This window comes from Colletotrichum acutatum (genome assembly GCF_030867785.1).
Source record: "Colletotrichum acutatum strain CBS 112980 chromosome Unknown BDZ83scaffold_139, whole genome shotgun sequence".
Lineage (NCBI taxonomy): Eukaryota > Fungi > Ascomycota > Sordariomycetes > Glomerellales > Glomerellaceae > Colletotrichum > Colletotrichum acutatum.
In genome coordinates this window covers 19,276-32,310 of record NW_026849133.1, presented here as the reverse complement: position 1 = coordinate 32,310, position 13,035 = coordinate 19,276, and the positions used below count along the sequence as shown (strand labels likewise).

Here is a 13,035-nt window from a genome sequence, read left to right as displayed (position 1 = left end):
ACCAGCCACGACGCCTGACCAGGGCAGTTCGGTACCAAACGACCTCGACATAATGGAATCAGCAACGGGGCAGGAAACTCATGGATTCTCTTTTGCTGAGCAGAAGAGAATCATGAGGCGAGTTGATATTCGTCTTGTCGCAACTGTCGGGTTGTTGTACTGCTTCTCTGTGATTGACCGATCGAACCTTCCATCCGCGGCCGTTGCCGGCATGAGAGAAGATTTAGACTTGAATGGCAACCGCTACGTAAGTATTAAACCCTGGCAAACCCTCTTTTCTTTGATAAGACGCGTGTCTTGAGACGACTAACAATCAATTTTAATAGTCGGTCGTTAGCTTGGTATTCTTCACGACTTATATTACTTTTCAGCCGGTCTCAGTCATTCTTGGCCGAACTTTGGGCCCTCGGGCCTACTTCACGGCCATCACAATAATTTGTGGTGGCATCGTAATTGGAATGGGCTTTTTGACGCACTGGGGCCAGCTCGTGGCTTTGAGAGTGATCCTTGGTGCGCTCGACTCTGGATTTTTCCCTAGCTGCGTTTACCTTTTGAGCACCTGGTATACTCGTTGTAAGTCCATTCCTCTCAAGTGGGAGTTGGAAAAGTTAAGTTTGTGCTAATGAATTCCAGACGAAGTTGGAAAACGGTACTCGGTGTTCTACATGATTGTCTGCTTTGCCTCTGCGTTTGCGGGAATCTTGGCTTTCGGAGTAAGTCCAACTCAAGTTTAGCAATAGTCTTTGGATATCTGTCTCTCAAATCTGGTGGAGTAAGTTTCTGAACATACCCTTCTTGTAGCTCACCCAACTTGATGGGACCGCAAACCTCAGAGGCTGGTCATGGATCTTCATCATAGAAGGTGTCATAACTTGCGCTATCGGCATCGTTGGCTATCTCCTCCTCGTTGGGTTTCCGGATGCTCAAAAAAGCGCCTGGAACTTTCTTTCCCAGGAGGAAACTGCTTGGGTAATTTCGAGAGTTCAGGCTGATAGAGGAGATGCGGAGTTACCGCCTTTCAGCATCAAGAAATTCCTCAGAGGCGGGGCTGACATCAAAGTCTGGGCTTTGTCCATCATCTACTTCAACAATGCTCTTGTCATATTCTGTAAGTTTTGTGAGACTACTTTTGAGACTGTTTGTTGACCCCTTTTTGTGAAGCGCTGTCTTTTTTTCTGCCAATCATCCTCAAAGACAACATGGGCTTCGACACGGGAAAAGCTCAGATCTTGACGGCGCCGCCGTATGTGTTCGCCGCCATCATCACTTACACCACGGGTTGGCTAGGAGATCGATACATGCTTCGAGGCCCTATCATTGTTGGCGATATGGTTTTGTCGATTGTTGGGACCTGCCTGATGGGCTTCCACAGCGATGTTGCCGTCCGATACCTGGGTGTCTTTCTCATCACCGCAGGGAGTGTTAGCGCCGTGCCGGCGACCATGGCGTATCAGGCGAACAACATCCGAGGACAGTGGAAGCGGGCATTTTGCAGTGCCATGGTAGTCGGCGTTAGCGGGATCGGTGGCATTGCCGGCTCTCTTGTTTTCAGGTACGTGTGTCGCAGACCTAGGCTATCTCTATGCAAAGTGTGCGCCCTGGCTAGGGTCCTTCTTGATATCGAATTATCTCTTCTATGCAGAGGTGAGTAACTTACTAACCTATGAATAGAAGCCAAGACAAGCCTCACTATCTACCTGGGTTGAGCACTTGCTTGGTATGCGCGGTTCTGAATGTCATGGTTGTTATTGCCTTGAGCTTTTACTTCCGCCATTGGAACGCGAAGGCCGAGCGTGGTGAGGTTGAGCTCGAAGCGTCGGATGTAAGTTGTCTCGGAACCCACCTTCTCGATGAAAATCCAGATTGATCGAGTAAATTATGTTTTGGAAGTCTTTGCTAACTGGTCAATCACTGCAGGAAACCCAAGCATCAGACTTCCGCTACACATACTAAGAGCTTATCGCAGGCTCAAATTTGACGAGGGCGTTGGCGGTCATTTTGCCTTTGGCACAAAAGCATGAAGCAAGAACGAGGCGTTTGAGGCGTATATCTTGGTAGACCATAGACACTAGAGAGCGCATAACTATACACATTCGTTTCCCAGCTTTACCGCACTTGAGCCCGAGAAATTCAAGCCCAGTACTGCGGGGTCGAACTCTATCTCTTCATCAAGAAGGCTTTCTTGTGCGGCTCTGCAATTCCGAATTCTGTGACAGATGTTTCGACGGTATCCACGAGCTCAAATCCCAGCTTCTCGTACATCGGCTGTGCAGTCTTAGTAGCCATTACCCAGACTTTCATTCCGACGGCATTAGCTTGCTCTAGGCCCTCTTTCACTAAAGCTGAAGCAATCCCCTTCCGCCTGTAATCTGGGTGCACCGCAAGATAGTCAAGAACTGCTGCAAGTCAGCTAATATGAGAATAGTCATTGAGATAGTGTTCATACCCAGGAATGGGCCTTCCTGTGATCGCATCGCGGCAATTTCAGCCTCCTCAAGAGGCAGTCCAAGAGCAGCTTGTAGTTTTCCGTCCATACCACTGATAGAGTCGCCATCTGTACTGGCCTGGAAGGCTGCCCTGAAATCGTCGACTTCCTCTTGACTGGGTTCGCGAACAGCTGCTTCGGGCCAAGAAATGCGGTGGTCATCATCGGGTAGAATCCACCGTGCGTAGCCAACGACTTCACCGCCATCGTCAACAACGGCTTTTTGGTGTCTCTTCTTCTCCCTACCGCCGGCGAGGCTGTGCGGCATACGAGCTGTGGCGCCCTCGATTATCTCATTCAAAGGCGTCGACTTCCAAAGAGCGCGCCAATGAGTATCGGTGTGATAGAAGGCTGTCATGTTGTTTTTTGAAACTACAGCAGCGTCGTCGTAGGTGACGGCTGAGATAGTGAATGCCATGTTTGAGGATTGCAAGATTTGCGTAAGGCTTCGAATTGCTTCGTCTAATGATTCAAATTGGGACTGAAGAATTTTAAGTTGCACCGGATTCTGGGAATTATCTAGCATTCATTGATTCATGTCATGCTATGCCACTTTATACGAGCAGAACGGCTGCACTTTTGCAAAAACTGGATGCTGGTGGTGTAAATCTGTCCTTCTCAATGGCGACAAGGGAGTCAAGTAAGCTTACATGTGTCCTCACCTCCCGTCTAGGCAACAGGGGACCAGGGGTCAGATAAGAAGAATACTGCGAGGCGATATATTGGACTGGTGCTTTTAAGTATCCAGAACATCATTACCCATCGCAAAAACCTGAGGGTGTTCTTTCTTCAGTGTGTTGAAGCAGTTTTGTTTAGGCTACCTTCCATATGTTGAAACCGCAACCTTCACGCACTTTCAGAAGTTTGCAAAAATTAGGTATCATTGGATGATTCCTTCCGTTGTATATCAATAGCGACTACAAGAGCATGAATCAATTTGTCCAAAACTCCACCCAAGCCTCCTTGCAAAGAACAGCTCGTGTCCGTTTCAGGAGCTCGCCAAATTCTACCGCTTCTTTGCCCTCCAAGAGAACTTTCCCATCTGCGACTCCTCTCCAGCCCTCAACAGGTAGCTTGAGAAACTCGTGGCGTTTACCGCAAGTCGGCATGGCGTCAGGTTGCTTCCCGACATCCCCATCCAAGGCTCGCTTGTTGTAGCAATCTGCGCAGAAGAGTACGTCATGACAGATCATACAGGCGTAAGCGGATCTCTTCCCCCACCAAGAAAACTTCTGGCCGCATGTCCCATCACAGAACAGTTCAGCGCCTTCAATGAGGTCCCCTTCGTCGGTGGGCCGTTCATCCGCCTCCACACCTGTTGCGGACTCTCTATCATCTCCAGCGTCATCGTCAGAATCGTTATTCCCCTCATCGTCCATCAACCTGACCTTAGGGTCGAGGTGACAGAACACAGCAGAGTACATAGTGCGCGCCATTGTGTTTAGTTCTTGGCCGTTGGGTATGGATTCGCCAAGAATGTGAAGAGCCTTCGATAGACAGACCAGATTATCTGCATCATTCCAACTGATTGTGTCACTTAGTGCATCAATACAGCTGATCAAAACACCCTGCAGAGTGTCCTGAAACTTGGTTATGGGGCCCAACTTCAGATACATCCGAGAAAGAACGATCAGGCGGAAAGTGAGATACGTGATTGAAGTCGGCAGTACATCCAGGGCGAGCGGACGGTCAAGGAGCCTCTGAACAGTAATAAGCAATTCCGTCTTGTGGTTCGGGTCGTGGGAGCTTCGGAAGATTCCATAAAGCAACTCGCTGTAGTGGTCAATTGCACGGGTAACAGTATAGTCGGGTGACGAATCCGTGATGGCGTACGGATAGCCTGTTGAACCGCTATCGAGAACCTCATCCAAAGCTAGTCTTGCGGCCTCGATGTCCCCGGTAACATGCTGGTAGAGCAGCGAAAGATCGATTCGTAGCGGTGCGGCTGCATTGACGTTTTCCAAGTACTGAATGGAGTCCAAGTACAATTGGAGGACGAAATCAACTTCTCCGGACTGGACAGCAGCATTACGGTGCAATCGTGATCTCTCGTCGTGGTAGTCGTCGTATTCCCAACAGAGCCAGGTCAGTCGCTGTAGCGGGCTCCAATTCTTCAAAACGCCCATGAAGCCCTGCTTGCTGTCCTCCTCCGAGAACAGATCAAGTTCTTCGTTCAGAATTTCCCCAGCCATCATAGTTGTCGGATCGATAGATCTTGCGTGAGCGTAAGAGATGGCGGCTGCTTCGTTCATCTCTAGCTTTGCCTCGACCCTCGCCTTGGTTATACATACAGTGTGGCGCAAAGATAGCGGAACAGTTTCGTCGTTCATCTTTTCGAAACACTCGAGAATATCTCGATGACTGGCCTGCGCATCACTCTCCAAATGAATTCGGGACATTAGCTCCCTAGTTCTGACGATGTCGAGAGTCCCATTGAGGCCATCCAGGGCATTTTGACACAAGGTCTCTGCAGGTTTCAAGTATTTGAAGTGTAGCATGAGAGAAGCAAGTGCGCGGTATCCCGCAGGTTCAATCTTGATGTCTTCAAAGAGACCTTCGATGCCGAGGACACCTTGCTTCTCGGTCAGAGATCCTCCCATGGTTCCGATCTCATCTTCGTAGTTTTTCTTGGCTTGCTGCGAAAGAAGAGGGTCCAAGTTGGTCTACTCGGGTCAGTGAGGATCGTAAGGAGGATAAGGTAGAACCTACGGTCTTAATGGCATCCCTCGCTCTTCGGTAAGAAGCCAAGGCATTGTCGACATTAAGGGAAATGTAAGTTTGCCGCAAGTGAGCCTTGGCGAGAGAGATCAAACAGTTCCGCGGGTTTTCTGAGACGATTCTCCACCACTCAACCGCATCTTTGCTTAGTTGCTCTTTGTGGACACTGAGGAGTTGAATCCATCTAGAGATTCTTTCGAAAACTTCATCGGTGAAGGTGCTCGAGTAGCTGGACCCAGTCCACTCCATCATCCGAGAGAACGACTTTTTGTTCGACAAAGTGGAAACTAGCGCCTCCATGACCTCGATTAGTTCCTCAGCGGTGTGGGTTTCGAAGTCAATGTGAAACCAGTGTGATACAATGTGAGCCACTGCATAACGACTGAGAGCACTGGAAATTGGGAATGCATAGTGGCCTGTAGTGCAGGCAAGTTTGGTGCAATCTAGAAAAATCTGCCGATGAGTCTCCGAGGGCCTTATGCGACGGGCGTGGATGTCGGTCTTGTTAGGTTCTTCAATGAAGAACGATCGCATCGAGCGCTCCTTGAACTTCACCGGCAGCTCACCATCATTGTAGATGGCCTCGCGGTTAACCGCTGTCTGCGTCTTTTCCAACTCGCTTACTGCCGTGCCCCATCCGCCCTGAGCCTGAATCTTGACGCGTTCTTCAGCATCGGAACCAGGGTCACCAACCTGAAGAAAGCTCTCGAAGGGTTCGGGAACCTTTTCCAGGTCGAAGTTGACGTCATTCATCCACAATCGTACCAGTGAAACTACTTCGTTGAATGTCAATGGTCGGAAAGCGAAGGCAAGCCAATGAAGAAGCTTAGACACAATGGGCTTGTGCTCGAGTTCAGTTCGACGGTAGCAGTCGGTCAACAAGCCTTCATAGATCCCATGAAGTCCTGATGGCAATGGCTTCTCTAGGTTCCGGATAACAGCCCCTTCGCGGCCTAGGTTGTCAAAATGCGCAAGCATATGCGAAGCGTACAAGAAGTCTAGGTCGTTAGTGTGCCACAGTACATCTCGGTCGAATAAAGAACTTACTTGGGGCTACCTCCTCGACCTTGTCGGCAATACGTTGTTGGATGTAGCGATCGAACTTCCTCATGATAGACAAGGAATTGATGTGACTCCAGATAAACGCTCTTAGGTCTTCTTTTTGGTTTTCCCTGGTGACATTGACCGCGAGCACGGATGATAATTCTTTGACACTGGAAAGAACCCTGGGTCTGGACGTAAAGGCCACAGTAATTCTTAGATTCTCCTCGCGTATCACTTTGAGAAAGTTAAGAAACTCGGTGAGATCATCGAGCTCATCAAGCCCGTCGAAGAGCAGAACCAGCTTGAATTTGGAGGCTTTACCAAACGCGGGAACCAAGATCTGACGAATGAGTGATTCGGCGACATATGAATCCATGTCGAAATCATCCTTGATTACCTCTGCATTGACTAGCTCACAGAGTGAAGCGTTTTGTTCGACAGCTTGGATGATGACAGTTGTGATGGCGTTGCAGAAGTTTGAGAGACTGGACGACTGTTCCCGGAAGTAGAAATGTGCGGCGCACGTAAGCTTCAAAGTGTCGTTCATAGCTTCATTAAGCAGCCGTTCGTAGACTGTGAGCCCGATGTGACTTTTCCCAGTGCCAGGTTCTCCAGTGATGGCCAGAGTCAAGTGGTCGGTTTGGCCCTGCTTCAGCCACTCGTCCCATGCAGACTGCAAAAACACCCAAGTGCAAGTGTCTTTGACAAGTGTTTCCTTCAAGACGTGGTACTCATGGCCTTCACCCTCTACCTCAACCAAGATGTTGCGGATCCTCTTTGCAGATGGAGGCTTATTTTGCTCCGCCGCCTTGCCACGTTGGTCGTTGCCACGATCCTTCTTTGCTTCGCGTTTTTGGTCATTAAAGGCTTTCAGCAACTTCGCCATGTCACTTTGGATCATCTCGGTGGTGTCACGAATCGAGTTCATGACCTGCATCTGCTTCTCCAGCATTGCAGTGTGTGTTTCTTGGTTGGTCAACAACTCTGTGCTCATCTTCTGAATCTCTTCTGTGTTGCCAAGAATTGCAAATTCTGTTGCTTGCTGGAGACGTTGAATTTTGAGATCCATGCTTTTACGAGCGCCGCCTAGCTCGCTATCCTCGCCGTGAAGAAGGTTACTGATCCACTTCTCTATTGAAAGATTAGAAACCTCGAATCAGCGGTCGACATCGCTTGCATTTTGTTCCTGGACTCACTGAAACGACCTAGCTCGATGAACTTATGCGCAAAGCCACACATGACTAGAAAAGACGTGAACACGTCCATGAGACAGTTCTGATAACCCTTGTGTTTCGGGAGTCTAGTCTCGAGAATCGTGATACGCTGCAAAAAGCTGTTCATGTCTTCGAAGAACACCATCACGATGTCATAGTCTGCCGAGACTTGGCGGCATGCCTGTAATCTGAATGAGCTTGGTCACAACATCAAATGATGAAGGACGCAACCTACGCTTAGCATTATGGTGACCGCGGTGCCGATAGCTGCAGCCGGAGGGAAAGCTGGAACGGCTGCCGAGACGAGCTGTTGTGCGCCCTTCTCGATGTAATCGAGATTAGCAGCAAACAGGCTTCGCAGTTTGTCCACTTTCTTGTCGTTATGGCGAAACTTGTGAAAGTTCTCCATCTCGTGGGTGCCTTGATCGATCATCGCCTGAACGTTATCGAACTTACGCTCGAGATCGAACCCTACAATTCCTTTGTAGGCTTTGAGGGCCTCTTTCCACAAGTCGGATACATCGCGATTGTCGTTGGTCACCGCCTCCGACACTTCCTTTTGGGCGGCGCTGGCTGTCATTGGTAAATCTGCTTTCAGTACAGGTCTTCGTTGCGCATTTGGCAAACATGGAAGGTTTCACTTGATTGATGACGGGGTGTCACGTCGTATTTGTGGTCGGTGTTCATTCAAGCATTGAGTCGAACTACTAAAAGGAAAGTCATGAAGTTGGGGGCGGTTTTGAAGCTAGACAGGGCAAGTAGCGCCTGGTCGGTAGTTAGTTGCGAGATGGCGCGCTGATGGTGGCTCACGGATATGCAACTCACGCTGACATGCAGCATCAGCTGAAGCCCAGAGGTCACACCCTCGCCAATCCTTTTGCCTAGTGACGCTTATTCAAGAAGTACCGTAGTCTGACACAACCCAGTCAAATGTCGTATCCAGGTACGACTTTCCGTTCACAGCAGCCCTGCATCAACTCTGTTTACCCTCAGTTGGGACTGCTGGCACAATAAGACTCTTGACCCCTAGAGCACCGAAGCACATAAATACTCTGAGTCAGTGATTTGCAATTAACACTAGACATACACACTGGCACAGCATCGGCTGGTGTAACAGGCAGGCGACTGAGGACATCCCCTTTTTTTCTTTAGGGTTCAAAGGACGAAGCAGTGTCCCCAGTAGCTTCTTGGTGAAATAAAATACTGCGTACCAATTATGATACCGACTCAACGATCGCGGGTTCATGAAGTTGAGATGTTGTTGGATGACTACAACCCATGAAAGGCTACATTTCTCAATAGATGCCATTTTTCTCAGCCGCAACAAGTGCAAATGAAAAGTCAGGAACAGAAGTCTATCTGTGGGCTTTTATCTCTCGTTATTCAGTTTTCTGGCTCCTCTTAAGGGCAACGCATTATCATACAACTTTCACCCAAATCGCTAAATGAGGTCTGGAAGATGAAATGGAGCTTACCTGCCTAACCCTCACATGCCCATCGCCTGCAGGTGTAACTTAGTCGCCATGAAGCTTCGCTGAGAACGGAATCTCTCAACAATTGAGTCAAACAACCAAAAAGTCTTCATTTAACGCATCACCAAGCTAGATTGATGATGATAAAGCGACCTGTCAGGGGTCCACCGTGGAGGAACCTGATGATCCTTGACACGGGCCATTCCCCGCGCGTAGCACTTTGCCAAATCGAGTGTAACGGGCATGTAGACCCGATCATCCAGCAGAACAAAATTGAACGTTGTTAATGGAAGTAGCCGCAAAGTCCGCTTTTTCGATGTACCAAGGATGGAGCCTTGCTGGGTGTCTGGGGAGATCAGGGGGGAATGCCGATGATTTCCTCTTATGCTCCAGCGGTTGATCAAGTGCGAAATGGATTACACTTGGTAGGAAGATTTTTCATACTTTTTCTTGCAAACGGTTCGCCCTGTGTACTCCAAGTAGTTGCTCCATACGAAGTCATTTGGCTTCGAAACAAGACAGCTTAGAAACATCCATCTAAAACACCAAGACCGGTGAGGTACATGCTTGGGTACATATAGTATGTACTTCGATTATAACTCGAGCTTGATGACTTTTTGGTTTTATTGAGAGACCTGTTTAACATCAGAAATCGCTCTCGCGTGTGTGCAAGGTGAAGGACTCGTGATGGGGAAGGATTGCGAGGCCTCTGCTTGGGATTACAAGGTGGCAGCAGGGACATCGCCCCGGCGCTTCTCAATTGTCTTAACATGAGACCGCGAGGCATGACGTTCATTTTCATGATATTGGATGACTCCCAAATGAAGTCGGAGCCCTGGAGTAGTAGCTCTCGGTATTTGTGACGGCTCCGGTCCCGGGTACGAATCCGCGTATCGCTCGCTCTGCCGGAGTGCGGACCATTCGCCATCTATCTCCGCGCGAAAACTCCGCAAACACATTGCAGCTGAGTTCATCTTAGCTATAAGAGGCCGAGAAGTATGAATCTTGTGACAAAAGCAACATCCAAGTAAATTTCAAACTCACGTCACTCAACATGAAGACAGATATGGCACGGACTGCAGGGCTCCTGGGCTCGGGGCTTGTCTCTGCACCTGTTACCTTCATCCTCCTCGTAAGTGACGTCTATAACCCGAATTCACAGAGTACTCATTGACCGCTGATGGGTTGAACATTGAGCAGTTATTATTGTGGAGAGCCTGGATTATCGTCTATCGACTCTTCTTCCACCCCCTTCGAAAGTACCCCGGGCCCATTCTATATGCGGCCTCGCGTCTTCCTCAACTTTCTCACTTCAGTCTCGGAAGCTCGCATAGCATGGGCGTTCGCCTACACAAGAAGTACGGACCAATAGTGCGCATTGGACCTAATCAGCTGAGCTACATCGACCCTAGAGCATGGAAAGACATCCAAGGACACAGGGTCGGTGGCCGTGGCGGGTTTCCCAAAGACAGGGCGCTCATGGGTCATCAAGAACACTATGATATCCTGCACGCAGATGATGCAACACATACACGACAGCGCCGTATTTTCTCCCACGCTTTCTCTGAGAAGGCTTTGAGAGAACAAGAGTCACTTATCCGCGGCTATACAGATCTCTTGGTATCTAAGCTTGGAGACAAGGCGTCCCGGCGGGATGGTCAAACAAAGGATAACGTGATCACTGTCGACATAGTGCGGATGTACAACTTTACAACATTCGACATCATGGCCGATCTCACCTTCGGGGAGCCACTGGGAATGCTTCAAGATGGCGATTATGTGCCGTGGGTAAGCAACGTCTTTTCGAGCGTCAAGTACATGGTCATGGGAACCTTCTTGCGAGTCTACCCAATTTTTGGACGACTCTTTGCTCCGCTACTGTCGAGCTCCCTTAAAGCAGGAATGGAGAAGCATACAAAGTACTCCAACGACAGAGTGGATCGCCGCCTGCAATATGACAAGGACAGAGGGGATATCTGGAGTCTCGTTCAACGAAATGCTGACCTCGACAACATCTCACGGGGGGAGATGTACGCCAACGCCCAAATCTTCATGATTGCCGGGACCGAGACGACAGCTACTTTGTTGAGCGGTCTCACGTTTCTTCTATGCCGGAACGCCGACAAATTGAAGATTCTTTCGGAAGAGATCCGGTCACTTCATCTGCAAGACCTGAACATCATCAACCTGCAACGGCTTCCTTATCTCAATGCGTGTCTAGAAGAGGGGCTTCGCATGTATCCCCCGGCTCCGGGTGTGGTGCCTCGTGTGGCTCCTCAAGGAGGATCAACTGTTTGCGGGCAATTTGTCCCAGAGGGAGTGAGAAGCCACACGTTTTCTCGACCCCATTGGTCACTATCGCTAATATGAATACAGACGGCTACAAGCGTCGCGCAGTACGCAGCTTACACTTCAACGTACAATTTCACTGATCCGCTTGATTTTGTGCCCGAGCGTTGGCTCGCCGAACCGCCCGAGAAATACGCAAACGACAACAAGGAGGTTGTTCAACCCTTTTCATATGGCCCGAGAAACTGCATCGGCAAGAAGTACGTATCCCCCAAGTTGTTGGTTGATCCTGTTGCAATCCTTTGGTGAATTTGGGGATCTAGCTCTGACTCTTGCTTAGCCTTGCCTATCACGAGATGCGTCTCATTCTAGCTACAGTGCTGTGGAAGTTCAATGTTGAGCTTGCGGATCAGAACTCGAATTGGATTGAGCAGAAGTCTTTTGGAATTTGGGAGAAGCCTCCTTTGTACATTCACCTTCATTCCCGTGAAGAATAGGCTGTCAGCACGGCAAAAAAGATGATAGTATAGTGGTTTCATTCGATTTGAGGCAGCACTGGAGCATCGACTTTACTCATCGTTTTGCTTCTACCACAGCTATCATTTGCACAGAAAGTACAGAAATTAGCTAGAAAAGCCACGAGAGATCTCTTGACTCCTCATTCCGAAGAGATAGCCGCCTTGCCTTCATACTCTTTCAACCACTTCAGAACTTCTATGACGTTTTGATCTGGGGGAAACACAGGGTACCAATGTTTGACAACTTTTCCACTCTTAATCGCAAGAGTGACCCGCTTGATCAGCTTTCGCTGTTTCCACTCAAAGGTAGGGAGTCTTGCCGCGGTCGCGAACCTCAAATTGGCGTCGCTTAAGAGATCATAAGGCAAATGAACCCTTTCGCGAAGCTCTTTTTGGGCTTCTGAACTCTGAGTGGACACACCGAACACCTGAGCTACCCCAAGGTCTTTCAGCGCATCAAAGTTGTCCCGGCACGAGCAGGCCTGTGGCGTGCAGCCTCTGGCACCTGGGATACTGTTCCACTCGGGAGGGACTTCTTCGCCTGGTTCTGCAGTACGCGGATAGTTGAACACGACAGTCAACCCATCCAAGTTTGCCAAGTCGACCTTCATAGAGTTATCTTTCGCAGAGGGGAGTGAAACGCTTGGTAGGTTGAAGCCTCTAAGGTGGTCGCACAATCCGTCGTCCTCAGGTCTGGGGATGTCGAGGGGTGAGTCTGTATTTCTGTTAATCAAGTGCCAATTCTACCCTAAAAAAACTTCGATTCAATGGGAAACATGTAACTCCTTCTTCAATCATATGTCTTGTCTCTTTTGCATCCTGCCCCCTACGCTTTTACGTTGGGTCCAAAAATCCTCTATAGATAGGAATCAACTTACTACTCATGATTTATTTCTAGAAATTGAGGACGCAAAAATGGGAGACATACACAAATTTGCGGGGAAGTATCTGAGGGTTAAGTTTGGGGTGTTGGCCAATCTAATAGCCTTCGCTGGTGTGCTGACCCCATGACGACATGTCGTTCCTGTGACAACGCCAGTTTAGGTAGTCTATGATACCATGGAGCATGTGCTTCCTTTCGCCCGCAAGTCAGCATCTAGAAAAGCACTAAGACCAAGACAGCGGATTTTGGCTTTTGTACATTCTTACTTTCTCTAAAAGTAACAAGACTATGGCTGCTATACCCGGAGTTGGTCATGAAAGATTACGACCCCGGGTGTTAGCTCCATATCGTTTGGCGAAGTACTGTGCGTATACATATGGGTTACATTCAAGATTATTAGCCCCAAGAAGAA

At 49.0% G+C, this 13,035-nt stretch overlaps 5 protein-coding genes across 5 annotated transcripts; 2 read left to right on the top strand and 3 right to left on the bottom strand.

Moving 5' to 3' along the window:
• Positions 1-52: 52 nt before the first annotated feature.
• Positions 53-2,044, top strand: BDZ83DRAFT_709593 (major facilitator superfamily domain-containing protein; the record flags this gene model as incomplete). The annotated part of the gene is made up of 7 exons (XM_060511573.1): positions 53-247; positions 327-573; positions 634-713; positions 802-1,108; positions 1,162-1,552; positions 1,672-1,822; positions 1,918-2,044. 7 exons carry the CDS (start codon positions 53-55, stop codon positions 1,951-1,953), a joined length of 1,407 nt encoding a protein of 468 aa, XP_060359674.1. The 3' UTR covers positions 1,954-2,044.
• A 113-nt stretch (positions 2,045-2,157) lies between these two features.
• BDZ83DRAFT_589432 (acyl-CoA N-acyltransferase) lies at positions 2,158-2,903 on the bottom strand (the record flags this gene model as incomplete). Its single annotated transcript, XM_060506232.1, has 2 exons — positions 2,158-2,396; positions 2,447-2,903. The coding sequence occupies 2 exons, from the start codon at positions 2,901-2,903 to the stop codon at positions 2,158-2,160; spliced, it is 696 nt and encodes a 231-aa protein (XP_060359673.1).
• A 514-nt stretch (positions 2,904-3,417) lies between these two features.
• BDZ83DRAFT_589458 (uncharacterized protein) lies at positions 3,418-8,041 on the bottom strand (the record flags this gene model as incomplete). The annotated part of the gene is made up of 5 exons (XM_060506236.1): positions 3,418-5,148; positions 5,195-6,201; positions 6,251-7,378; positions 7,444-7,642; positions 7,697-8,041. 5 exons carry the CDS (start codon positions 8,039-8,041, stop codon positions 3,418-3,420), a joined length of 4,410 nt encoding a protein of 1,469 aa, XP_060359672.1.
• Positions 8,042-9,987: 1,946 nt separating this feature from the next.
• On the top strand, positions 9,988-11,719 carry BDZ83DRAFT_756791 (cytochrome P450 46A1; the record flags this gene model as incomplete). The annotated part of the gene is made up of 4 exons (XM_060514797.1): positions 9,988-10,065; positions 10,134-11,252; positions 11,310-11,482; positions 11,563-11,719. The coding sequence occupies 4 exons, from the start codon at positions 9,988-9,990 to the stop codon at positions 11,717-11,719; spliced, it is 1,527 nt and encodes a 508-aa protein (XP_060359671.1).
• A 161-nt stretch (positions 11,720-11,880) lies between these two features.
• On the bottom strand, positions 11,881-12,625 carry BDZ83DRAFT_656317 (putative thiol-specific antioxidant protein; the record flags this gene model as incomplete). The annotated part of the gene is made up of 3 exons (XM_060510868.1): positions 11,881-12,455; positions 12,579-12,596; positions 12,619-12,625. The coding sequence occupies 3 exons, from the start codon at positions 12,623-12,625 to the stop codon at positions 11,881-11,883; spliced, it is 600 nt and encodes a 199-aa protein (XP_060359670.1).
• Positions 12,626-13,035: the final 410 nt, after the last annotated feature.